This window comes from Rhinatrema bivittatum, chromosome 1 (genome assembly GCF_901001135.1).
Source record: "Rhinatrema bivittatum chromosome 1, aRhiBiv1.1, whole genome shotgun sequence".
NCBI lineage: Eukaryota > Metazoa > Chordata > Amphibia > Gymnophiona > Rhinatrematidae > Rhinatrema > Rhinatrema bivittatum.
Window position 1 is genome coordinate 711,625,446 of NC_042615.1, and position 25,431 is coordinate 711,650,876.

At 45.4% G+C, this 25,431-nt stretch overlaps 1 protein-coding gene across 1 annotated transcript in view; it reads right to left on the reverse strand.

Moving 5' to 3' along the window:
* IPO11 (importin 11) overlaps nucleotides 1-25,431 on the reverse strand; it is a 1,257,051-nt gene that overhangs the window by 564,615 nt on the left and 667,005 nt on the right. The window contains exon 24 of the mRNA XM_029576426.1: nucleotides 6,674-6,754. Within this exon, the coding sequence (XP_029432286.1) occupies nucleotides 6,674-6,754 (81 nt within the window). The remainder of the gene's footprint in view (nucleotides 1-6,673; nucleotides 6,755-25,431) is intronic.

Below are 25,431 nucleotides of genomic sequence, written 5' to 3' on the forward strand. Positions count from 1 at the left end.
TCCTTTGTTACACTGCATACAGAGACTCTGGCTTGTTGCAGTTTCCAATTCAGTTTTTTCTGCATGCTTCTTGTTATGCGTTTGGTCTCTTTATTCTATGTTAGGTGAGGGACAGCACGTGATTCAGGTGAGGTTTTCTGCTGGCGTGTTGTTTCTGTGTAGGACTCTATAGCAGCCTGACTTGGTCCGTTTTCCTAATAGGAGATGTATTGGTGTCTTAAGGCCTGGTGTAATATTTTCAGAGACTTATTGTACATTAAAAGTGGGATCTTACATAAAATGCACACATTTACTTGTATTTAGTTTTAAACATATTGTATGGCTCTAATGGAATTACATTTTAAAATATGTGGCGTTTATGGCTCTCTCAGCCAAAAAGGTTCATGACCCCTGTCCTAGAAGGTGGCTATATGCTAGTTGCCTTACCTTCTGATGACAAGGTTTGGGAACTAGGAGTTGTTCTATCAATACCCCCTCCACACTTCCCTTTGTGACTTGGTAAAGTATATCCTTTTTCATCACAAAATATGGAGGAATAGGGTCTGTAAGCTGCACTCCAGGGACTACCTTTCCATCCACCCTCTGTATATGTTCTTGAGCCCACTTAAAGGACCCATCATCCCCCTGAGATCACCTGAAGCTCCCCAAGTCATCCACTTTTTCCCACTCAAAGGGGCCATGTAAGACCCTGTTTAATATTTATCTGCTGCCACTATGCCACCTCTTAGCGGGCCTGAGAATCATACACTACATTTATGCAGATGATAGTCAACTTTTATTTCCCATTGAAGACACAATGGAAAAAACACTAAAACTAGCAAACATATACCTAGAAATCATCAAACAATTACGAAACCAAATGGAACTAGTCATCAACATAGAGAAAACTGAATTTCTACATTTAGAACATAAAAACGTAACGATCATCCAAACCCCAATACTACAAAATAATCAGAAGATAGAATTAGCCGAAAAGTACGGAACCTCGGTGTAATAATTGATACGGAACTCAGTCTCAAACCACACATATCTTTAAAAGTCAAAGAAGGATACGCCAAACTTATCATACTCAGGAAATTAAACCCTTTACTAACAATGACAGACTTCAGAACAGTCTTACAAGCACTAATATTTGCTAGCACAGACTATTGTAATACCCTTTTCCTAGGACTACCATACACAACAGTAAGACCACTCCAAATACTACAAAACTCTGCTGCTAGGGTACTAACTGGTAAAAGAAAAAGTGATCACATTACGGAAACCCTAGCAGAAATACACTGGCTCCCAATTGAATGCAGAGTTCAATACAATACACTTTGCACAATTCACAAATTGATTCATGACGAAAAAGCAGAATGGCTGAACACAGCTCTACATGTTCATGTCCCACATAGAAACCTGAGATCTGCCAACAAAGCACTCCTAATCATTCCGTCCGTTAAAACAGCTAGACTGACCCAAGTTAGAGATAGGGCTTTATCATTAGCTAGACCAATACTATGGAACACCATGCCCTTAGAAACTAGACTGCAGAGAGATTTCAAACTTTTCAAAAAGAGTTTAAAAACCTGGCTCTTCAAGCAAGCCTTCTACAAAGAGAACGGAGAATAGAGGAATATAAAATCTGGCAGCAGACCATCAGCATGCAGCACCCTGTTTTGTGCATTATGTGTATCTTTTAAAACAAAATATACATTGGGCAGGCAATTTTATAAATGGCCACTTCTGTGGGTAAAACTATTTTATGCACAAAAATCTCTGAAAATTACTCTCCAAATACAAGATTAAAATTTTAGATGTGCGCTGTAAAAGGCAGTCAGAAAATGAGACTGCTGTTTCTTGCTCCTCCTCCTTATATCTAGAAGCAGGAGTAATTTATTGCATGATGACTTTATGGGCAGCTAGAATATTGTAACGGCTTGTACAAGGGTAACCACAAAAGTATCTCAGAGCTTTACAACTGATTCAGAAAACGGCAACTCATATGCTGTCCAGTTTAGGTTGTACAGACAACATCATCTCTGTAATGCATAGACTTTATTGGCTCCCTATTGGAATGAGAAATAGAATTAAAATTGTCATCTTGGTCCACAAACCTATACAGTGAATCTCCTCGTTCCTTGGCCAGTAAGTAACAAATATATATATATTCCACAGTGTGAATTATGATCAAGTGCTCAGCTATTGACCAAACTTTCAATAAGGGATAATAAATTCCAGATAATGCACTTTCATTCTTTTTCATATTTTGCATTAGTTCTCTGGAACTGTGTGAGGAGAACGACATTTTTCCAGAAACAGGAGAAGGCATTATATTTTCTTCATGTGTATGGAACCGCTAATTTTATGTTTTTATTATGCTTTTATTTTTTGCTTTTATATAATGTTGTGATTTATGTATGTTAATATTGTATTCCACACTGAACAACATGGAAGTTGCAGAAAATAAGATTTTTAAATATAAACAAACAAATATCAAATTAACAACCGGTCCTAATGCGACTGAAGTTTCGACTTTTGATATACATTATAAAATTAAACTTTGTCTTCTTTAAATATATTCATTCAAAAACAGTTATTTCAAGCAAACCATTAATGTGTAATAGTTGATTCTAGATAGTTATCTGGTTTTTGGGACAAAATTAAATTAATAAAGTACTTTATTAATTTTAATTAAGTACTTACAATTATTGAGATAATAGTAAACAGAATAAAATGAAGTTTTCAGTTAAAAAAGGAGGCTTCACAAAATAATAGAGATGTTTCTAAAAATTACTTGAATGTTTAAAATGTTCTACTATGCTCTTGTTGACAGGACTGTGATGACAGAATTCTGTCCTATGGAATTTGAGACTGAGCAATACGTGGCCTGTTACAACCCCTCCCTTTTTTTTCTTTATAGATAACTTAGGAGAGGACCTATGTGAACTGGAGGTGGGGTCTTTTAAATTATTATATACAAGCGACAATTTGGTATTTTACTCTTATAGTCACAGCAGGTGGTCAAATCTCTGAGAAATGGAAGAGGAGGGGGTCAGAAGGGTCAGCATACCACTTGGGCTGTGGCATGTGGAAATGAGCCTGGGCTTGTCCAGGTTTGTGTTATATTTTACCCTAAAGTATTCAGGGTAGGCTTGGAAGGCTACTTGGGTAGATGATAAACAGATTTGCAGACCGGGCTGGCACTGCCCTCGGGAAGAAAACAGTGTGAGGGTTTGATGGGGGATCCAAGCAGGAAGAGACTTCTGAATATTTGAATTAGATTTTCCTATTAAGTTATCTAATAAAGATGTAACCATATTATCCAACTCAAAACTTAGAATGTGTTGGTGTGTGTCTGCCTCGTTACAGGCAGGGACAGACACTGAGGCGGGGGTGGGAAAAAGAGACGAGGTAGAGGGAAGGGATATTCATGGCTGCCTCTATTATCCTGAAGCATAATGCTGCAGGTGTCAGTTCTGCCTGCTAGGCAGACACCCCCCCCCCCCCCTCCATGCATGTCATATAAGCATGCCTTGCTCACAGCCACTCTAGCCGCCTTCTTGCTGATCCCATGAGGTGGCAACTCTAGCTCTACTTAACCCAGCCTGTCTAGTTTCTCCATGCCTCTTCCTCGAGTCACCTCAGCTCCTTGACCTGGCCATTCTTGTCATGGTTTCCTGCCTTGCCTTGTAGTCTAACTTGGACTCCTAGCTTGCTCCATGGCCTTCAAGGCCTTCTTGCCTTGCTCTATGGCCTTCTGGACCTCCCTGCCCTGGCCTTGCGGCCTTCTGGTGTGCCTAGCCAGCTTGTGCCCTGGTTTGAGCCTTCCAAACAGGGCTTAGGCTTATTGTTTATTGTTGTTTGTCATCTAGTCCTAGTCCTGTCCTCTCCTTGCCCATTCCAGGTCTTCAACACAGGCCTTGCATTATCTTGTCCTCTACACTCTGTCTCTAGCACAGGCCTTGCCTTGTACTCTATACTGCCTATCTCCAACACAGGCCTTGCCTCGTTTGCTATACGCCCTGTCTCCAGCCCCAGCCGGTGCCTTGTTCCAGTGCCAGCTAAGTACTACTGGCCACTAGAACCCAAGGGCTCAGTCTGGCTGGTCCAGGCAGAAGATCTTGCTCTGCCCTCCCCCAGTCCTAGCCAGACCTTCTGTTGTCACAGCAGATTTGTAATTATATTCCCTATTACCCTCTTGCAGCCTAAAAAAAGATCTCTATGGGACATTGTGAAGATCAATTTGTTTGAATGATGCGGTTTATAATTGCAGAAAATAAATAAAATACAGGAATTAAATTAAGATTATATTTTTAAAAAGAACAGTTTTAAAGGTTTCTCTGAAACTTAGTCTTACTTTCCTCTGTATGAAAAAAAACTCCCCTTCTGAAGCACTTATGCTTCAAAAGATTCAACATAGGAAATTCTTACTACAAAATCAATGTTTATATTTTTTTTTCTGCAAGCATGCTCTCTCCAGATAAAACATTTGTTATGTACACCCAACAGGCTTCATTTTAAGCTGAGCATAATTATATACTGAAATTTTAAAGAGGATATTTCATTATAGATGAAAACATTTAAATGCTTACAAATCACAGAGAGTAACCAATTCAAAACATGTGAGTCAATGAGGAATTTGTGCCCAACCAGGGACCAAATTGACTTATTGATTCAGCCTGCCATGTAAGAGATGTGCTAGCTGATAAGACCCAGAGCTCCTGCATAATAATGCACCATTCCTTCTGAACAGTTTTCATATTACTAAATACGATTTTCTCTACTCGATGGACACTAGAGATCCTACAGTACTTTTCTGAAGAGAAGAAACTATGTTACAGTGTTTTCATCTTATGTTTGCCCCCACATCACTATCCTGTGTATATTGGTATTTGTATGATTGCTCTTAAGAAATGTGATCCTTAACACTCCAACTGTAGTTTGTTGTATCATTCTGCAATTATGTGAAATACAGGTAGTTAAAACTGCCCATAAAACCTAATTTCCCAAATTGAACATACTTAGCTGAGACTTATAGCACTACACTAAAGCAGCTTCACTGAACGAATAATGATAATGTTCCATCTCTCTATGCATCTTTGGAATCTAACATGCAAAACTACCAAGCTAGATATTTTACTGCAGAATATGTAGAATTCTCTAGTACCATTTTTGAACATAAAGCACTCCATAAATGCAAATTATTCTATAGCAAATTTTTTAAAAAAGTAGTGGCAAAGAAGATATAATCAAGAAAAAAGGCCCACATTTGAAAAGATACATTCCGGCACACCTAAAATTTTGAAAGGGCTAGATTGCCTAAGTATTTTATCCATCATTACTGATAGGCCGATGCAATATCAAAGCGTAAAATCGTGCATCCAAACTGGGGGCACGTTTATTTTTTTTAACACGCCCACGTCCACCTCTCCTGGGCGCTTGATGCAATAGGCAAATGAACTGCCGTGCTAAAAAAGACACGCAATGGATAATTTGTGTGTCAGAGCTCTGCATCGGGCGCCCAGGAGATGTAGTTGCATGCCCACAACAGCTTGGCTAGAGCACACTCCCCAACAGGGCTGTTCCCGATTGGTCCATTTCACTGATAATTGACAGTGAATGGACCAATCGGCAGTGAGTGAAAGAGGGAATAAATAAATATTAAGTGTCGGGCACTTAATATTAATTTAGTCACTCCTTCACTTACTGCTGGCAGGGGTTCTTGGCCAGGAGGAGGGGGAGGCATTTGGAGTCTGGAAAGGGCTGTTTTACCCAAGAAACCTCAAATATGCCATTTCAGGTACAGGTCTCCCAAGGTCTGACCTGGACCACTTGGCCTATTGGGCCAGACTTTGAAGATGCTGATTTCTGTGGTTCTCCCCATGAGAAACCACAGAAAGCAGGATTTTTCTTTTTTTTGTTAAACCCTTGAATGTGGCATGCTTTAATGGCAGCTCCCAGGCAGGCGTTACATTTGCTGCTTTAAAATGGGTGCCTTGGCCATGCGGCAATTTTTGGCATCGCGGCATAACAGCTAATAGCCTCATCTACATGTAATTTGCATGTGATAAGAACTATTAGCTATGCGCTCGATTAGACGCACATTTTGAATGCGCTAATCCTCGTATGGTCTGAGCACACTATATTGCATCAGCCTGTAAATGAGAAAAAAACCTTTCGTATTTCTGGCCCTCATGTATTTTCAAATGTGTTTTAACTCAAATCTGTATAGATGCTATATATAGATATAATTAATATTGCTACATCATGTAAGTAAATAACTGCATTACATCTTAAATCTGGAGAAATAATTTTTTCACCACTAGAAAAAAGTGGATTAAATAAAAATGAAAGAAAGGAATGATACAAATAGAAAATGTCACTGTATTTTAGGTAATTATTTAAACAATAAAAGTATTATGAGCTATGAACAATATTATATCCCTGCATAACAGACACGATTATTGATACATTGATCATATAATGTGAAAATATCACCTCAAAAAAAGTACTAGGATCTGTGCACAGATCAAACAATGTAGTAGCATCATCACTATAAATACTATTTGATCAGCTGATCACTCATCCTTATTGAACTGTGGTGTGTAGCTGCTATGTAATGGGACAAGATCAAGACCGTGAAATGTGAAGTGTCAGAAAAAAAAAAAAAGCCAAAGGCCAAATATACCTTCAGCACTTGAACTTGACCTTCAGTAGTAATATCCTTTAGGACCTCACAAAACGAATGACAGAGGCCTGCAGCATAAATCTGAAATTAAAGAAAATAAAATGCATATGTAGATTATATTAGCCTTATGTGACTTCCATAAACAGTTCTCCTTGTGCTTGATCAATTCTAATGGATTCTGCAATCAATTTAAATAACATATGTAATAATTCCAGGCTGAAGCTCCACAGGGAGACAGAAATGTCTCAAACCACATTGAGGTTCATGTTCCATTACCTGATATTTAAAGATTACGACTGGAAAAGGATTAATAGTGATTACAAAACGTATTTCATATATCAAATTTAAGGAAACATGACAGCCACAAAAGTCGCTATGGTTAGTTAAACTCCACATCTATGCAAGCATGTGAATGCAGAGGATTTTCCTTATCAGTCTGAGAAAGCAATTACTAAAGGCAAAGTACATTTATCTACATTAGACACCACTTTCAAAGAGTTATCAATATTCCTACCAGATTATTTTTAATCCATATTTGGATTGGGGTAATTCTAGCCCTCCCCATTTTTTCATCCAATAATGCCACTATGGTAGAACAATTGTGAGCACGTCATATTGAGGATCAGCATTTAAAATGCCTCATTCTAATAAGACCAAATCTCAGAAAGGAAGGATGGACAGATCATGCTCACACTAGAATAACTATAAACCTAAGCATAACATCTACCCAAAATACACATGACCTGTATACTTTACTATAGAAAGAAAACATACAACTGAGTGGCTGTAGAGCCAACAGTCTATGTTATGTTATTTATAAAATGTAAATGTCTACAGCACAATACATATATAAACAGCTGTAAAAAAACACAAGCCTTGTAGAAATATAAGTTGAGCAGGATACCAAATATGTACAGAAAGCTATTGGAATGAAATATATTAGCACCATTCAAAACATTTTCAACAAGTGGGAAAGCATGCAGAGGCATGGCTTTGAGCATGCTTTCCAAAGAAGATTTTTAGAATGGGGTGATGGGGTTTTAATTATTGTTATTGTATCATTTTAATTTAATTTGCATATTTCTAATTTACCTCCTGTATACCACCTTGGGTGATTCTTCAAAAAAGTGGTTAATAAATCATCATAAGAAAGGGGCAGACATGCGGTATGCGGGGAGGGTCCCCCCTTAATATGGTGCTTGCTGGAGGGGAGGGCCCCCCCCTTTTTATTTCTGACTTACCCGCGGCGCGATGGCAGGGAGCGAGCCCTCCCCTGGTATGGGGGAGGGGCAGTGAAGACGCGCGTGGCACGGCAATGCCGGCTCGTCATCACGTGGTGATGTCAGCTCGCGGGTATCGCGAGGCTGGGGTCACCAAAAAACGACGGTGAGCGCTGGGCCCGGCCTCTTTTCTTGGCCAGCGCTCGCGTTTTAGGATCGCGGGGGAGATCGCCGAGGAGGCCCGAGACTTTCCCGAACAAGATCCGGAATCGGGGGAAGCCGGATAAATTGGCACCTCACCTAGAGCATTTAATCCGGAGACCGGCATCATAATTTCAGGTGGACTTTGAGGCAATTTTAATTTGTTTTGTCTGTTTTTCGGTGCTGCAAGCTCCTGCAGCCCGGCGGCCACGTGTGGAAGCTCGATCGGAGCAGAAGACGGCTGCAACAAATCGGGCAGGTAGGCCACAAGCCTAAAAAGAGGACCCGAAGACCAGGGCAAGAATTTTAAAGGCACAGGCGCTTCTTTTCGTGCCGAGGAGGGCTGCAGGACAGCAGCCACATGTCAGAGCCCGCAGGGAAGCCGCAGAAGGTAGGCTAAGAAAAGGACAAAGCCTGAACTAAGAAGTTGAAGAGGATCCAAGAGACCTTGGCAGCACTCCCCCCCCCCCCCCCGGCAACATCGAACTGTGAGTAAAAAAAAAAAAAGTCCCATTGTGCATTTTGTTGCAAGCATGGCAGGGGGAGGAGCAGCGAGAGCGCGGGGGAGAGCAAGGCAACAGAGGATTCCAGAACCACGAGAAACGCAGAAGGAACCATCCCCAAGCACAGGGGAGGGAGGAGGAAGAGCCGGAAGAGACAGAGACCGCAGGCCAGGAGCCGGAAGGGAGCAGGATCGGCTGTAAAAGCACAGAAGGTGCAAGTAGGAAGGAACGGGAGCAGGCAGCAGCCGAAGGCAACCCCAAAGGAGCAAGGCAGCGATCAACAACAGGAATGCAGTCTGAGGCGGGACGAGGCGGCCCACCACAGTGGTGTTGGCCCATGTGACCCATGATGGGTCCAGGGGCCATGCCAAGTATGGGAGTGTCAGACTCAGTCGCGGATTCGTCTGTGCAAGGAGGGCAGGAAGGAAACCAGTACAGTGCCCCGCCATGGCAAGCAGCAATGTCACAGCCTTACCAGCAACATATGTACCCTCCATGGTGGCAGGTACCGCCGCCATGGTATAGCGCAGCGCCTGGAGGAATGGCTACACTGAAGGACAGGGACACTGGCACAGAGAGACTGAACAAGTCAGTGCAGAGGGAGGAGAGGCAAACCAATAAAGGCCGACAACCCAGAAGGCGGATCACTGCGAAGGGTAGTGACAGCGCTAAAACGGCACAGGTGATAGAAACCGGAGAAGGGGGACACAAGTATCGAGGAGGCCAGCGAAGCAGGAGCACCTGGAGGCTCATCGGAAAAAGCGGTCGAGCCGGAGGCATCAGTTGGAGCGAGCGGAGGCGAGCGGGACACAGACAGAGCAACAAAAGGCAAGGTTAATAAGAGGAAGAGAAAGGCCAGTGAATCCACCACTGACTCGTCAGAGGAGGACTCTGATGGGACCGAGGCAGCCAAGGGGGCCTCAGTGATGCTCAAGCGGGTAGCAGTGAGCATGAAAGCAGCAACGGTAGTGCCTCCTTTAGCTGAATTATGGGAAAGTGTCCGGAGGGCTTTGTGAAACAAAATAAGGAAGAGAGAGTATATAGATATATTCTCAATGTTGGAAAGCAGGAAAAGTGCATCGGAGAGAAAGAAAAAGGGAAAAAAGGAAGAGCAAAAAGAGGGAGAAGTAAAGGTACCAAAGAATATCATTAATTGGACCAGAGCCTATTTAAGAATGATTAGTGTCATAGGAAAGGAGGATCCGTCCCAGTATGCACCCATGCTTAGCTATGCAGATGCGATACTGGAGGCTTATAAAGAATATCAAGGCTGGTGCTGGTTAAACTATGACGAACATGTTAGAGATAAGACGGAAGACAACAGAAACATGTCATGGGGGACACAGGATGTGGGTTTATGGTTGCGGCAGATGACCAGCAAGGTCCTTGAAATAGGCGGGACACACGGAACAGGGAAGGCAGGCAACAGGCAAGCAGCACCGGGGAGTGGTCCATGGGGGGAAAGTGGAAACAACAAGGTATGCTGGAGATTTAACAAGGCAGGATGCACCTTTCAAGAATGTAAATTCAAACATATATGTCCCCTGTGCGCAGCACTGCATCCGGCAAGTAAATATACAAAGAAAGGTCCAGGGCCCGCGGGGAGTTTCAGTGGGGGAGGAAAGCAATAAAGCTTTCAGCAAGGCACCTTCACCCGTACAATTGGCAACTATCACCAAATGGCTAGCAGAATACCCTAGACAAGCAGATGCTGCCAGGCTTAGGGAGGGTTTTCAATACGGTTTCAACATACCTTTTCAGGGGCGAATTAAGAGCGCAAGTTTAGGAAATTCCTTTTCCGCAGTTAGGCACGCGGACGTTGTGCAACAGAAAGTCAATAAGGAAACTGAAATGGGTAGAATGGCGGGTCCATGAATGGACCCGCCTTTCCAGGATATGATGTTGTCACCCCTGGCGGTAGTGCCAAAGAAAGAACAAGGGGAGTTTAGACTAATACAGAACCTGTCATATCCACCGGGCGAGTCTGTGAACGATCATTTGCCAGAGGATGCATGTAAGGTGCAATACGCGTCCTTCGACGCTGCAATTGCTCTGGTAAGGCAATGCGGACAAGGGACGTTAATGGCCAAGGCCAACATAAAGTCCGCCTTTAGATTGCTACCCGTACATCCAGTTTCCCCCTACTAGGTTTCCACTTTAACGGTCGATACTACTTCAACAAATGTATGCCAATGGGATGTTCCGTATCTTGTGCATATTTCGAGATGTTTAGCACATTCCTACATTGGGCACTCCAAAAATGGGCTGGGAACGGCAACATGGTCCACTACCTGGACGATTTTTTGTTCGTGGGACCGGCCAACAAGAACACCCGTGCATGAACACTATCAACATTTCAGGAGATGGCTCAGGAGTTCGGGGTTCCCCTAGCACAGGAGAAGACAGAGGGTCCTGCAACCATTTTGTCCTTTTTAAGAATAGAGATAGATACGCAGGCCATGACATCAAGATTGCCGAATGAGAAAGTGCTCAAGCTGCGGAACATGCTCAGGCAGACGTTAGCATCGAAGAAGGTCACGCTAGCTAATATGCAATCCATCATAGAAGTTTAAATTTCGCGAGCCGGGTAATCCCCATGGGGAGGGCCTGTTTGAGGCGATTGGCAGACGTGGCAAGGGGAGTGAGACGCCCGCACCACCATATTAGATATCGCAACCTATAAGGGCGGAAATAGTAATGTGGTTGGAATTTCTGGACAGCTTTAATGGCATAGCAATGTGGCGGGAGGAGACGGTTTCAAACAGGGACTTGGCCATATACACGGATTCGTCAGGAGGATGGGGGTTTGGGGCGTATTGTCAGGGCGCCTGGTGCGCGGCCCCATGGCAGAAGGAATGGAGGGACAGGGGTTTGGTAAAGAATATCACGTTCCTTGAACTATTCCCTATACTGGTAGCAATCACGGTGTGGGCCCACAAGTTGCGCAACAAGCGGTTAGTGTTTTGGTGCGACAACCTGGCGGTAGTGACGGTACTAAAAAAAACAGGCGGCACGTTGTTCACGGGTGGCAGAATTGTTGAGGGAAGTGGTGATACAAAGTCTGCGTTTGAACATGACCTTAAGGGCTAAGCACGTACCCGGTTCCCATAATCGGGTGGCAGATTCACTCTCTAGGGCTAAGTGGGATCTTTTTCGCCAACAGGTGCCAGAGGCGGAAGAGGAAGGAATCCCAATACTGGACCGCTTATGGCGGATTGGAACGAGACTAAAACGGGGATAGTTGAGGGCGTCCGTTGCCCCAGAGAAATTGAAAGCCTACTGTAGGGGTTACACAAGGGTGCAGGAATTCATTCAGGGGCAAGGAGGAGCGACAGGGATCATAGAAGCTAAACAGATAGTGCGGTTCATATTGTGGGCGAATGAGTCGGGCATGTCTAGGGGAGCCCCAATAAACTAATTGGCTGGTTTTGCCTTCTTCACAAAAGCACATGGGCTAGGGGATCCGCTTAATTTCTTCATGGTTAAGAAGCTGCTAACCGGATGGTCAAGAGAGGCAGCATGGGAAGGCGATAAGAGAAGGCCAATAATGCACAAGTATTGGTGAGATTATGGTACGCAGTGAAGCATGTATGTAAGGAGCCATTTGAGGCAATATTGTTTAGGGCGGCTTTCTGCACAGCATTTTTTGCGGCATTAAATGTGAGTGACTTAGTGGCCCCATCCAAGAAAGATAGTGGGAATAACTGATTACTGTATAGCAATGTTCAAGTTCATGACCAGCACATCGGCTTACAGGTCCACAAATCCAAGACAGATCAGAAGGCAAAAGGGGTGGAAATTCGATTGGTAAGGGCAGGTCACAGGTAACCTGCCCAGTCCAGAATATAAGGAACTACATGCAAGTAAGGCCTAAGGGCAGGGCTCACCTGCTGGTACATAGGGATGGAGTACCATTGACAAAGTTTCAGTTTGCAGCGGTATTACGCGGGGTATTAGACAGTATTGGGTTGGACCCTGCGAAGTATGGAATACATTCCTTCAGAATCGGGTCTGCTACAAGTACAGCGCAAGCGGGCTTGCCAATGGAAACCATCCGTAAGATCGGTCGGTGGCAATCAGCAGTGGCCAATCGGTATGTGAGGCCGGAGTTTGCTCAATTGGGTAACTAACTCGATTCATTTCACCCGCAGGTCCGTGGAAGCAAAGGAGCATAGCATGGTTAATAGGACATTCCTTCGTTCATTTGGGTGGCCAGGAGGGTGCAGGAAAGACCATACGGCATGCACTTGGGCTTAGCACAGAGGGTGTCAGCCTGAAATGGATGGGAAAGTCAGGAATGAAATGGGAGCAATTGCTAGCAGATCTGCGGTGCAGATTGAGCACATTGCAATGGCCAGATGCGATAGTTATCCACTTGGTGGGCAACAATCTAGGTGTACATTCGGCCAAACAGTTGATAGAAATGGTAAAAAGAGACCTGGCAACCATTAGGGAGATGACCCCGGGAACAATCATAATATGGTCGGACATCATACCAAGGATTAAATGGCAGGGTAGCAAATTATGAGGCAGGGGCAGGAAAAAGATAAATAGGCAGGTCTGTCTATGGGCCCAGAAGATGGGCGTGCACCAAAATAAGACACGAATGGGCGGATGAGCCATGTTTAGGCCTATATTGGCCGGATCAGATACATCTATCCCAAGTGGGTTACGATTTATTCAACAACTCCATACAGGAAGCGCTAAAGCGAGTGTTTGATGAGGTTGGGCCGCAGTAATGGTGGGGGACCTGGGACAAGTTAGGTACTGTCTCAGGCTGGTGGTGGGGGTACCCGAGTCGGTAGGTAGATGGGGACCTTGAGGACACGGGAGGACAAACTGGAAGTCCTCAGGGAAGGAAAAGTGCATATAGTTGGGCGTGGGCTGCCTGGAGGAATGGCCCCGTGGCTATGACACGGCAGGGGGCAGGAAAGATGGTGGCATTGACACCTGGATTACAATATGGTTGAACGCACCAATGGCTTGGGTACCGTTAATGTATTTATGTTAATAATGTTAATAAATGCTGCGGCCTTGTTGTCACCAAAATTGGAGTCTGCATAGTATGTTGGGTGACATGTGAGTGGAGACCGAGAGTCAGGAGAGGGGAACAGACACGGAGGTGCAAGCTGCCAATGTTAGAAAGGGGCAGGCAAGCAGCATGCGGGGAGGGCCCCCCCTTAACATGGTGCTTTCTGGAGGGGAGGGCCCCCCCCCCTTTTTACTCCCGACTTACCTGCGGTGCGACGGCAGGGAGCGAGCCCTCCCCCGGTATGGGGGAGGGGCAGTGATGACGCGCACAGCATGGCAATGCCAGTGCGTCATCGCGAGGCTGGGGTCACCAAAAAACAACGGCGAGCACCATCTTTTCTCGGGCAGCGCTCGCTTTCCCCCCCCCCCCCACCCAACTAAGCAAAAGGGAGTATATCAAAGGGGAAGGGGCAAGTAAGAAGGGAAGGGAGCGATAGTGAGAAGTCGAAGTTAAGAAATTGACAAGAATGTATAAAATTCGTCACAGCTCAATGGTGGCGGGGGTACGCGAGTCGGTAGGTAGATGGGGACCTTGAGGACACAGGAGGACAAACCGGAAGTCCTCAGGGAAGGAAAAGTGCGTATAGTTGGGCGTGGGCTGCCTGGAGGAATGGCCCTGTGGCTATGACACGGCGGGGGCCGGAAAGATGGTGGCGGACTGGCTTAACACGGTGGACACTGGCATTGACGCCCAGATTACAATATGGTTGAACGCACCAACGGCTCGGGTACCGTTAATGTATTTACGTTAATGATGTTAATAAATGCTGCGGCCTTGTTTTCACCAAAATTGGAGTCTGCGTAGTATGTTATTTATTTATTTATTTATAGCTTTTATATACCGAGGTTCAATTAACAGGATTAATTATCACTTCGGTTTACATTACAACCAGCAAAAAACAACAGTGACACAGTCTTGTCTTACATTGAACAAGGTAGAGAAACCTGGATAACATAACTAGGGTGAAAGCAGGTATAGGAACATGGGTAGACATAACTTGGGTGAAAGCTGGGAACTTATATTTGGAAGGACATGTTGGGTGACATGTGAGTGGGGACCGAGAGTAGGGAGGGGGGAACGGACACGGAGGTGCAAGATGCCGATGTTAATAAAATACTGAGTACATACTATGCTTTAGCATGGTTTCTCCACTTCCTGTAACCATGGGGGCAAAGAGGAGAACAGACAGGAAGGTGCCTTTGTATGTGTGTGGCCATAACTAGGACTTTGGGACTTCTAGAAGGCAATTCAGAGGCTTCAGGATGCTTATGAGCATATCATAGCAAAAGCACTCACTCAGCAGATGCTTGGCCCTGAGCGAAATAAAAGCAGTATCTTAATTTGCTCTAACATTCTGCATTAAAATACAAATGTCAGATAGCAAGTAAGGAAGAGTGGACCACATACAGAAACACACATATGAAAAGTGATAAATCTCTGACTTGTCTTTTTCTGTGTTTTCATGTAGGATGTGTGGGGATCTGTATAAGAGTGTGCAAACATGAGGATAAATAGGGTGAAGGGATCTGTGAGTGTGAGAGGGATGTGGATAGCTGTGTAAGTTAAAGGCTGTAAAAGGAAAGGTGTGTATGTACAGGATGAATTCAGAAGTTGTGGAAGGCATGTTTCTTTATGTGTGTGCTATAGTAATATATCTGTACTGCTCCTTGTTACACTGTCTACTTTTCTCTTCCTGTCTGTAGCATCACCTCAGGTTCTATTCTTCAATACTTTGTAGCAGCTAAGTAGGTAACAGTACTTTATCACTGCATTGTGTTTATACTCCATTTCCTCAGGCACAAACAACAGGGACGTTTTACTATACTGCAATATTTTACTGTGGAAGGGGCGAAATATCATCGGGGATGGGGAGTCCTCTGATATTCACCCATCCCCAGGAAAATATCACAGGACTATTGGTATTTTATTTTTTGGCACAGAAAAACGCTGCACTAAAAACTAATTTGGCAGAGTCCAAACCCCCCCCCCCCAAAAAAAAAACAAACAAAACAAAAACATGAGATGGTCCACTTTACACAGGACTACCATTGTTTTAAAGAGCCAATTCACCTGTCTCCTCCCTCCCCCCAAAAAGAATCCAAATCTCCCTCTGTCCACACCCCCACATACATCACTGCCTCTAGAGGTGACCCAGCAGGCCCTAAACATAAATAAAACATAGAGAAAATAATTGTGCAGCGCCACCCTGACCCTTCCCAAGCCCGCCCCCTTTGATCTAAAATCCCCTCATCCCAACCAAAGAACTCCCTTGTATCAAAAATAAGCTCCCACTCATAGCAGACCCCTTCCATGATCCCTACCTCTCAACATACCCCATAATACTTGGTGTCTGGTGGGGCCCCCACCATCTCACACTTCCCCTTACATGAAAAAAGAAGTGGTGGTGTAGGGGGCAAAGGTCAGCCAATGTCATTTTGGAAAATGTCATCAACTGGTCTGGCACTAAGCATCATTCTGGGCCGCCACTAGACTACTAGGTAGTCTTCTATAAGGTACAGCAGATCCGGGGTCAGGAGAGGAGTTACAGGGCCTCCCCTAAGACCATTAGGGTCTTTTTTTCTATGAAAAGGGGTGTGGGAGGGATTGGGGGCACCATTAAATATCAGGGATTATGGTGTTATGTTGAAGGTTGTGGGCCTGCTACTGGCAGGGTTGTTTCTGATACGGTGGGGGGTTTGAAAGCTTCTCTAATTTTTTTTTTTAGCATTTTATCATCTGTCTGCTCATTCGGGCCAGGTGGATAGTAGAACACGCCCACTGTTATTTAATTCCTGGTCTCACATGCAATAAATATTTTATAGTGCATTTTATTTCCTGCTGATCTTTTATGCTGTCTGACTCTGTGCCCTCTTTAACAAATCTCTACATCTCCACCAATTTAATTGCAAAAGTTTTTGTATCCTAGTATCACAGTGTCCCCATAGGTTATCCTCCTTCCATTAGGTCTCTGAGATGCCGATTATATTATACCTCTTCATTTAGTGCTATACATTCACTCACACTTTTTTTTTTTTTCAAGACTTCTAGCATTTTTATAGAGAAATTTCAAAGTATGTTTTTTTTATTTGTATTATCAACCTGCTTACCAGGGATAATTTGGAATCTGTCTGCTCTTTACTTACATATATTTGGGCTACTTTAGTATTACTGCAGTCTCTATCAGGATTTCCTAACTTCCCTGTTTTGTTAGAATCCTTCAAAAAAGTCATCACTATGAACTATATGCTTCTGAGTGACTGTTTGCTTTCCACCATCATCTAGTTTAAAAGCTAGTAAGCTAGTTCCACCCTGGCTGAGGTGGAGCCCATCCTTTCGGAAAAGATCCTCCCCTTCCTCCAACATTGTCCAATTCCTAACAAACCTAAAACCCTCTTCCCTGCACCATCATCTCATCCACGCATTGAGACTCTGAAAGCTCTGGACATCCCTAGGATTCTGTGCGTGGAATATGACACATATTCTGAGAATACTACCTGGAGGCTCTGGATTTCAACATTCTACCTAAAATCCTAAAGCTGGTTTCCAAATTCTCTCTTCTGCACCTTCCTATACCATTGGTACCCATATGTATCATGACAGTTCCTCGAGCACAGTCTAAAATCCTATGTCGATGATACGTGAGGTCAGCACCTTTACACCAGATAGGAAAGTAACCAGGTGATTCTCATCCAGCTATCTACATTCTTAGTGATCAAATCATCATGTGCAATAGCAGTCCTAACCCTTCCCTTCCAGGCACATGCTGGAGAGAGATCCTCGCTGCAAAAACATACTGCACCACCTTGAGGGCAAGTCCTAGCTAGAGAATTGCTTCCTGCCTCACAAAGGTAATGCAGTGAAGAGGGTTTTAGTTTGTTAGGGACTAGACAACATTTTGGGAAGAGGACCATTTACAAAAGGAAAAGGATTTTAGACAATACCATGTGTCATGTTTTATGTACAGAATCCCAGAGACTGCCAAAGTGCAGGTGGGACCACTCTACTGTCTCTTTGAAGGTCTTCTCTATATACCTCTCAGACTTCCCCAGAACACATTCAGTAAGAAGGTTTTCACCATCCTGTACAATCACTGCTGTAAGCGCATATAAGTGCAACAGCTAAGGCAGAAGGGGGTAGAGTATATGACACCAGTGCCATCAGGATCAGCCAGAACACAACACATATCTACCTCTCCCTGATGGCACTGGCAAAGGCAGGTGCACGCAGCAGTTCTAGCATGGACCAACCATCAGGGTGAAGGTGGGCTGTTCTCCACATCCAGGTAATGGAAATCAGTAATACCTTTGGCAATATCCAAAAAGAAATAAGAAAGATGCTGGATGGCTGGCAACTGGACCAGAGAGGCAGGGTTGTTTGTGATAGACAGTGGGCAAAATACAACAAAGGCAGTGGAAGATGGGTGCTATCAGAAGAGCTGTTGCTTTACACATTTGCTGTATTTGGAAGTAAGGGAGGCTCTGGGGCTGGGGGCCAAGGAACAAGGTAGTCCAGACGTTAATACTGAGGTGCAGGAAAATAAAGGGGCATTTTCATAGTAGAATAAAGGGTGAGCAGCTGCTCATGAGAAGCAGGAAGAAATACTTGAGCTGCTTATGAGGCATTTTCAAGATTTTGGCACTCAGTGGAAATCCACCTATTTGATGCTACAGATGTTATTGGATCACCAGACATCCCTTCAGGGTGTGTCTCTATAAACAGAAATAAGTGTGGATCATCCCATGTGGCATCATGATTGGGTAGTGATGAGGCAGATGATACAAGTCATGAAGCCTTCAAGGATGCCACAGAGAATATGAATTCCAGAAGCACTATCCCAGGCATGGTCAGCCCCATAGTAAATATTCTGGAAAAGAAGTTAGAGTATTCCAGCCAGTAGACAGGGTGTGCCACTGCCAAGCTTTCTGTTTGCTAAGCAGTGCATAGTAGTATGTTGACTTGTTTGTATATGTGACACTTCTTCCTGGCTCAGGCCTCACTCTATATAGGGGCATTTACATCACTCTTCTTGCTGTATTGCTCTTGTTGCAAACTGTTGTGGACTGGACAGTGGACCCTTGGCCGACCTGGTGGAGGAAGATGGTTGGAAAAGAGAGCTCTGCGGAGATGGGACAGGCTGGGAGGCGGTACTAAGATGAACGCAGGAACAGAATCTTCACCCTGGAGATCCGAGATCCCCCCAGGAGGAGCCCGTAAGGACCCGGACCGCTGGGACTTAGGCGGCAGCAGCGAGACCAAAGCAAGGACGGAGCAGAAGTCGAGACAGGCGACAGACACGGAGTATCAGAGGTGAACCGGGATCAGAAACAAAGGAGACAAACCGAGAAGAATCCGGAAGATGAGCAGGATCAGGAACAGCAGAACCAAAATCAGGAACACAGCAGGACCAGGACCAAAAACACAGCAGGACCAGGATCAAAAACACAGCAACTGGTGTCTCCAAGGAGAGAACCTCGTTGCTAGGCAACCTGCTTAGCCAGATGCCAGGCTTAAATACCTTGCTGGCATCTGACATCATCAAGGAGGCAGGCTGGAACTTCCTGCAGTTGAATCTTTAAAACATTCTCCCTCGCGCAAGAGAGAAAGGTAAGGACCTGGTCGCGAGTCTAGCAACCGGGACCGCAACAGTACCCCACCTCTTACGCCCCCCTTCAAGGGACCCGGTTTACCAGGATGGTCTTGATGGAACTGTTGCAGGAGAGATTTGTCCAGGATGTTGCGAGCAAGTTCCCAGGTGTTCTCCTCCTCACCGCAGCCCTCCCAAGCCAACAGGTACTCCCAGCGGCAGAGGAGGAATCGGACATCAAGGACCTCCCGAACCTGGTATGTGGGATCAGCAGCAGCGGGGGTATCCACAGGGTCTGGAGGTCTTCAATGAAACCTAGAAAGAACAACTGGTTTGAGAAGAGAGACATGAAATACATTGTGAATACGAAAGGAAGTGGGCAACCGTAAGCGATAGGAAACCATTCCAACTCTCTCAGCAATTCGGAATGGACCGCAGAACTTAGGAGTCAATTTCTTCGAAGGCAATCTAAGGTGAATGTTCTTTGTGCTTAACCAAACTTTGTCTCCTGGAAGAAACGCTGGTGCAGGTCGACGATGCCGATCAGCATGCCTCTTGGCAGAGCTTGCTGATGCAGTTAATCTGGTTTGGATGGAATTCCAGAGATTATGCAATTGCTGAGCAGACACCTGGGCTGCCGGTGACGGAACGGTCAGAGGCAGAGGTAGCGGTGGTTTAAGTTGCTTACCATACACAACTTGAAAGGGTGACTTCCCCGTGGCTGAGTGAATCTGAGTATTGTAAGAGAATTCGGCCCATGGTAGTAACTCTACCCAGTTGTCTTGTCTTTCATTGGCAAAGGTGTGAAGAAATGTTTTTAAGGAACGGTTCATGCGCTCAGTCTGGCTGTTATTCTGGGGATGAAAGGCAGTAGAGAAACTGAGTTGAACACCAAACTTCTTTCAAAAGGCTTTCCAATAATGGGCCGTAAACTGGGGGCCCCTGTAAGAAACAATGTCCTGTGGAAGTCCATGAATCCGGAAGATGTGCCGAGTGAAAAGCAGAGCTAACTCTGGTGCAGATGGCAATTTGGCCAACGGAACAAAATGGGCCATCTTGGAAAAGCGATCCACCGTTACCCAAACAAATGACTTCCCGTTCGACAAAGGTAGATCCACCATGAAGTCCGTGGCAATATGAGTCCATGGTTCCGTGGGAATGGGCAGTGTTTGCAGCAACCCCCAAGGTTGGCCAATATGAGGCTTTTGTCTAGAGCAAGAGGGGCAGGAACTTACGTAGCTTTGAACGTCGGTTCTCACATTTGGCCACCAATAATAACGGTTTAGCAAGTCTAACGTTCTTTCTCAGCCAGCATGACCACCAGAAAGGGAGTCATGGGCCCACCTTACTACCTCCTTTTGGAGACGTTTTGGGACTACCATCCTTCCTAGTGGGTTCACTGTCACTGCCGCTATGTTGATTCTTGCTGGATCCAAGATGTACTGTGGAAGCTCTCCCTCTTCTTCTAGTTCCATAGTTCATGACAAGGCGTCCGCACGAGTATTCTTGGCCGCTGGATGATACCGAAGTGTAAAGTCAAAGCGATTGAAGAAGAGGGACCACCGGGCTTGTCTAGGGTTTAACCGCTGGGCTTGGCACAAGAATTCTAAATTCTTATGATCGGTGTATACCGTAATCGGGTGCGCTGCCCCTCCAGCCATTGCCTCCATTCTTCAAATGCTAACTTGATTGCTAGGAGTTCCTTGTCTCCTATACTGTAGTTACACTCAGCTGCTGAAAACTTTTTGGAAAAGTAAGAACATGGAAGTAGTTTACCCGAGCAAGAGTGTTGACTTAAGATTGCCCCTACTGCAATGCTGGAGGCATCCACCTCGACAACGAAAGGACGACACGGATCTGGATAGTATAAACAAGTGTCCAACAAGAATGCTTGTTTCAGATCCTCCAAAGCTTGACATGCTGCTTTGGGCCAAACTTTAGCATCCACCCCCTTTTTGGTTAGTGAGGTAAAAGGTGTGACTGAGGGAATAATTAGGAATAAACTGTCTGTAAAAGTTTGCAAATCCAAGAAAACGTTGTAACGCCTTCACCCCCACAGGGCAGGGCAAGGCCAGTCCTTTATAGCGGACACCTTCTCTGGGTCCATGTGGAACCCGGTTGAAGAAACGATATATCCCAGGAAGGGGAGTGACTCACATTCAAACATACACTTTTCTAGCTACGCATACAATTGATTGTCTTTGAGAACTTGCAGTACTTGTTTAACATGTTGACGATGGGACTTCAGATCTGGTGAATAAATCAAACCATCATCAAGATATCCTATTACATAGGAGTGTAGCATTTCACGCAACACCTCATTCATGAGGTTTTGGAAGACTGCCGGAGCGTTACATAGGCCAAAGGGCATCACTAAATATTCGTAATGCCAGTCTCTCGTGTTGAAGGCAGTCTTGCATTCATCCCCGGGGCGGATTCGAACTAGGTTGTAGGCCCCTCACAGATCAAGTTTGGTAAAAACCTTGGCCCCTTACAATCTGTCCAGAAGCTCTGGGATTAATGGCAGCGGGTACCAATCTCGCTTGGTTATGGCGTTAAGACCCCTGTAATTAATGCAAGTTCTGAGCGAGCCGTCTTTCTTTCCCACGAAGAAAAACCCCGCCCCAGCAGGAGATCGGGTCTGATAAAACCTTTAGCGAGATTTTCAGAGATGTACACAGACATAGCGCGTGTCTCTGGCAAGGATGGAGGGTATACCCTCCCACGCGGTGAAATGGTTCCCGGTAAAAGGTCTATTGTGCAATCAACGGGGTGGTGCTGAGGCAAAATATCCGCTTTCTTCTTGGAGAAGACTTCTGCAAATTCAGAGTAAGGTGCAGGTAGTAATACGGAAGTAGTCAACAAGGACACAGATGATGGACCCGGAACCTGGAGACAGTAATCAAAACAAAAGGGACTCCAACGGACAATTTGTAACGAGTCCCAATGGATCATGGGCGAATGGCGTTGTAGCCATTGTAATCCCAATACTACCTGGTGAACCGCTTTCTCCAGGATCAAAAAGGAAATTTCCTCAGAATGTAACACTCCGGTCCGGAGAGTAAGCGGAGCCGTGGAGTTAGAAATACTACCAGGCAACACTGTCCCTTGGATAGATGTAATCCTAAGAGGAGGAGTCCGAGGACGAGTAAGTAATTGAAGTTGCTGCACCAAATCGGAAAGAATAAAATTCCCACCCGCTCCGGAGTCAATAAAGGCGAGTGTGTTGAAAGACCCTCCAGGATATTCTAGTGTCACTGGTACAGTACATTGAGGAGCAGCATTAGCACAGCCTAGGAGTAGCTCCTCAGTTTTGCCTAGGCCTTGGCGTTTTCCGGACGATCTTTGCATTGGGCTAGGAAGTGACCTTGCTGCCACAGTATAAACATAGGCCCAAGGCCAGACGCCTTCGCCTCTCCTCCACAGTTAAAGGCGTGCGACCCAACTGCATAAGTTCCTCTGTAGACGAGTCTGAGTGTGTCGCCCCAGGACTTGACGAGGTTGTCAAGGGTCTAGTGAAGGCAGGTGCCAAGGATATGGGTCGACGTGGCGGACGTCCCTTCCTTACTCTTTGCTGAAGTCGACGGTCGATCCGGCCAGCAAGGTCAATTACTCCGTTGAGGTTGTCTGGAATGTCCCTAGCCGCCAACTCGTCCTTTAATGTGCGGTGACAGACCCTCCAGAAAAACTCCCCGGAGACTGTCTTCACGCCACCCTACTCCATAGCGAGGGTGCGAAATTCAATTGCATAGTCTGACAGGGAGCAAGCTCCCTGTCTCAGCTGTAATAGCTCTGACGTAGCAGTGGGCAAGTGTGCGGGTTCATCAAATGCTTGCTTGAAATTAAGGACAAACTGCTGCAGATTACTTAATAAGGGATCCTGGCGCTCCCACATTGGTGATGCCCAGCTTAACACCTTCCCTTCCAAAAGTGACAAGATATAGGCTATTTTAACAGAGTCCGAGGGGAACTGACCAGGGAGTAGAGAGAAAATGATGTAGCACTGGTTCAAAAATCCCCGGCAGCCTTTGGCCTCTCCTGCGTAGCGTGAGGGCGTGGGCAATTGAGTGGGAGCAGTAATGTTCACAGTAGGAGCTGGAGGCGGTAATGGTGGTGGCTCTAGCGGAGTGGCATCCAGGCAATTCGCCAGCCAGAACGTCGAGACAATGTTGCTGCTGTTGCAAGCGTTGGGCCATTCCCGGAATGGCTTGCAGACCAGAGATATCCGCCGGGTCCATGGCCTAGCAAACTGTTGCGGACTGGACAGTGGACCCTTGGGCCGACCTGGTGGAAGAAGATGGTTGGAAAAGAGAGCTCTGCTGAGATGGGGCAGGTTGGGAGGCGGTACTAAGATGAACGCAGGAACAGAACCTTCACCCTGGAGATTTGAGATCCCCCTGGGAGGAGCCCGTAAGGACCTGGACCGCTGGGACTTAGAAGGCAGTAGCGAATCCTGAAGAGAAGATGGAATCTTCACCCTGGAGATCCGAGATCCCCCTGGGAGGAGCCCTTGAGGATCCGGACCACTGGGACTTAGGCGGCAGAAGCGAGTCCTGAAGAGAAGATGGAATCTTCACCCTGGAGATTCGAGATCCCCCCTGGAGGAGCCCTTGAGGATCCAGACCACTGGGACTTAGGCGGCAGCAGCGAGACCAAAGCGAGGAGAGAGCAGAAGTCGAGACAGGTGACAGACACGGAGTAACAGAGGTGAACCGGGATCAGGAACCAAGGAGACAAACAGAGAAGAATCTGGAAGATGAGCAGGATCAGGAACACAGCAGGACCAGGATCAGAAACACAGCAGGACCAGGATCAGAAACACAGCAACTGGTGCCTCCAAGGAGAGAACCTCGTTGCTAGGCAACCTCCTTAGCCAGATGCCAGGCTTAAATACCTTGCCGGCGTCTGACATCATCAAGGAGGTGGGCCAGAACTTCCTGCAGTTGAATCTTTAAAACAGTCTCCCTCGCGCAAGAGAGGAAGGTAAGAACCCGGTCGCGAGTCTAGCGACCGGGACCGCAACAGCTCTGCACCTACCATTTCTGATTTTAAATACCAATGCTGTTTTGACTCCAAGCCTCTTTTGGTTTCTTTGGGTGGTTCTATTTCAGCTCCAGCTTCTTTTCTAATTCTCTTACTGTATTTGCTGACTATTAGTCTTGCCATTATAATCCGATGCTTTGCACACTTGCTGTACAGCACTCATGGACCCTTGGGCTCCTCATGTAACTCTTGGTACTTGATGCCATTCCCCCTGCCTCAGCCCATTGATGCCACTCTTCTAGCTGCAATGCTCTGCACCTACCATTTATGTTTTTAAATGCCAGCACTGCTGCTGCGTCAAGCCTCTTTTGGCTTTGGGTAGTTCTGCAACTGCTCTGGCTGGTTTTTTTTTTTTTTTATATTCCTTTATGGTATTTGTCCATTTTTGGTCTTACCATGACAATCCAATGCTCTGCACACTTGTTGCACCACTCATGGACTCTTGGGCTCTTCATGCCATTCTTATTATATTTTTGCCTCTTTTGGTGCCATAGGCTTTTGATACCATTTTTCTTCCTGTTTCATGTCTGTTCATGTCATTTTCTTGCTTGGCTGCACTACATCTACCAGCCATGTTTTTAAATGCCATGCTGCTGCTGCTTCATGTCTGCTGCTGCTGCTTCATGTCTGCTGCTGCTGCTTCATGTCTGTTCATGTCATTTTCTTGCTTGGCTGCACTACATCTACCAGCCATGTTTTTAAATGCCATGCTGCTGCTGCTTCAAACCACTTTTGCTACCTTTGGGTGGCTATACCTCTACTCTAGCCATCTTCAATGTTATTTTCAAATTCCCATGCAATACTTGCAGAGAAAATCCAATACTTCACACAGACCTTACCCAGTTATCTTTAATGGATTCATGCCCTCTTGGATGATTTCTTCAAACTCCCTTCTCTTACAGTTCTTATTTAGTGGCTACTGGACTCATCCAATGTTTAGTCTTCAATGGATTATACCACAGCAAAGAGTATGACCATCTCCAAGGCTGAACCCCCAGCCATTCCCCAAAGGATGCTGTAGGAAAACATGCCTCATTTCCTCAGGCTTGAACCTGCCCAGTAAGTTCCCCTTCTTCTGGCTTCTAGATGGGTTGATCAGGTATTTGCCCCATATATTATATGCAGGTCTGAGTTCCAATGTGCTCATCAAGATCACAACAGGCCTCCTCAATAGA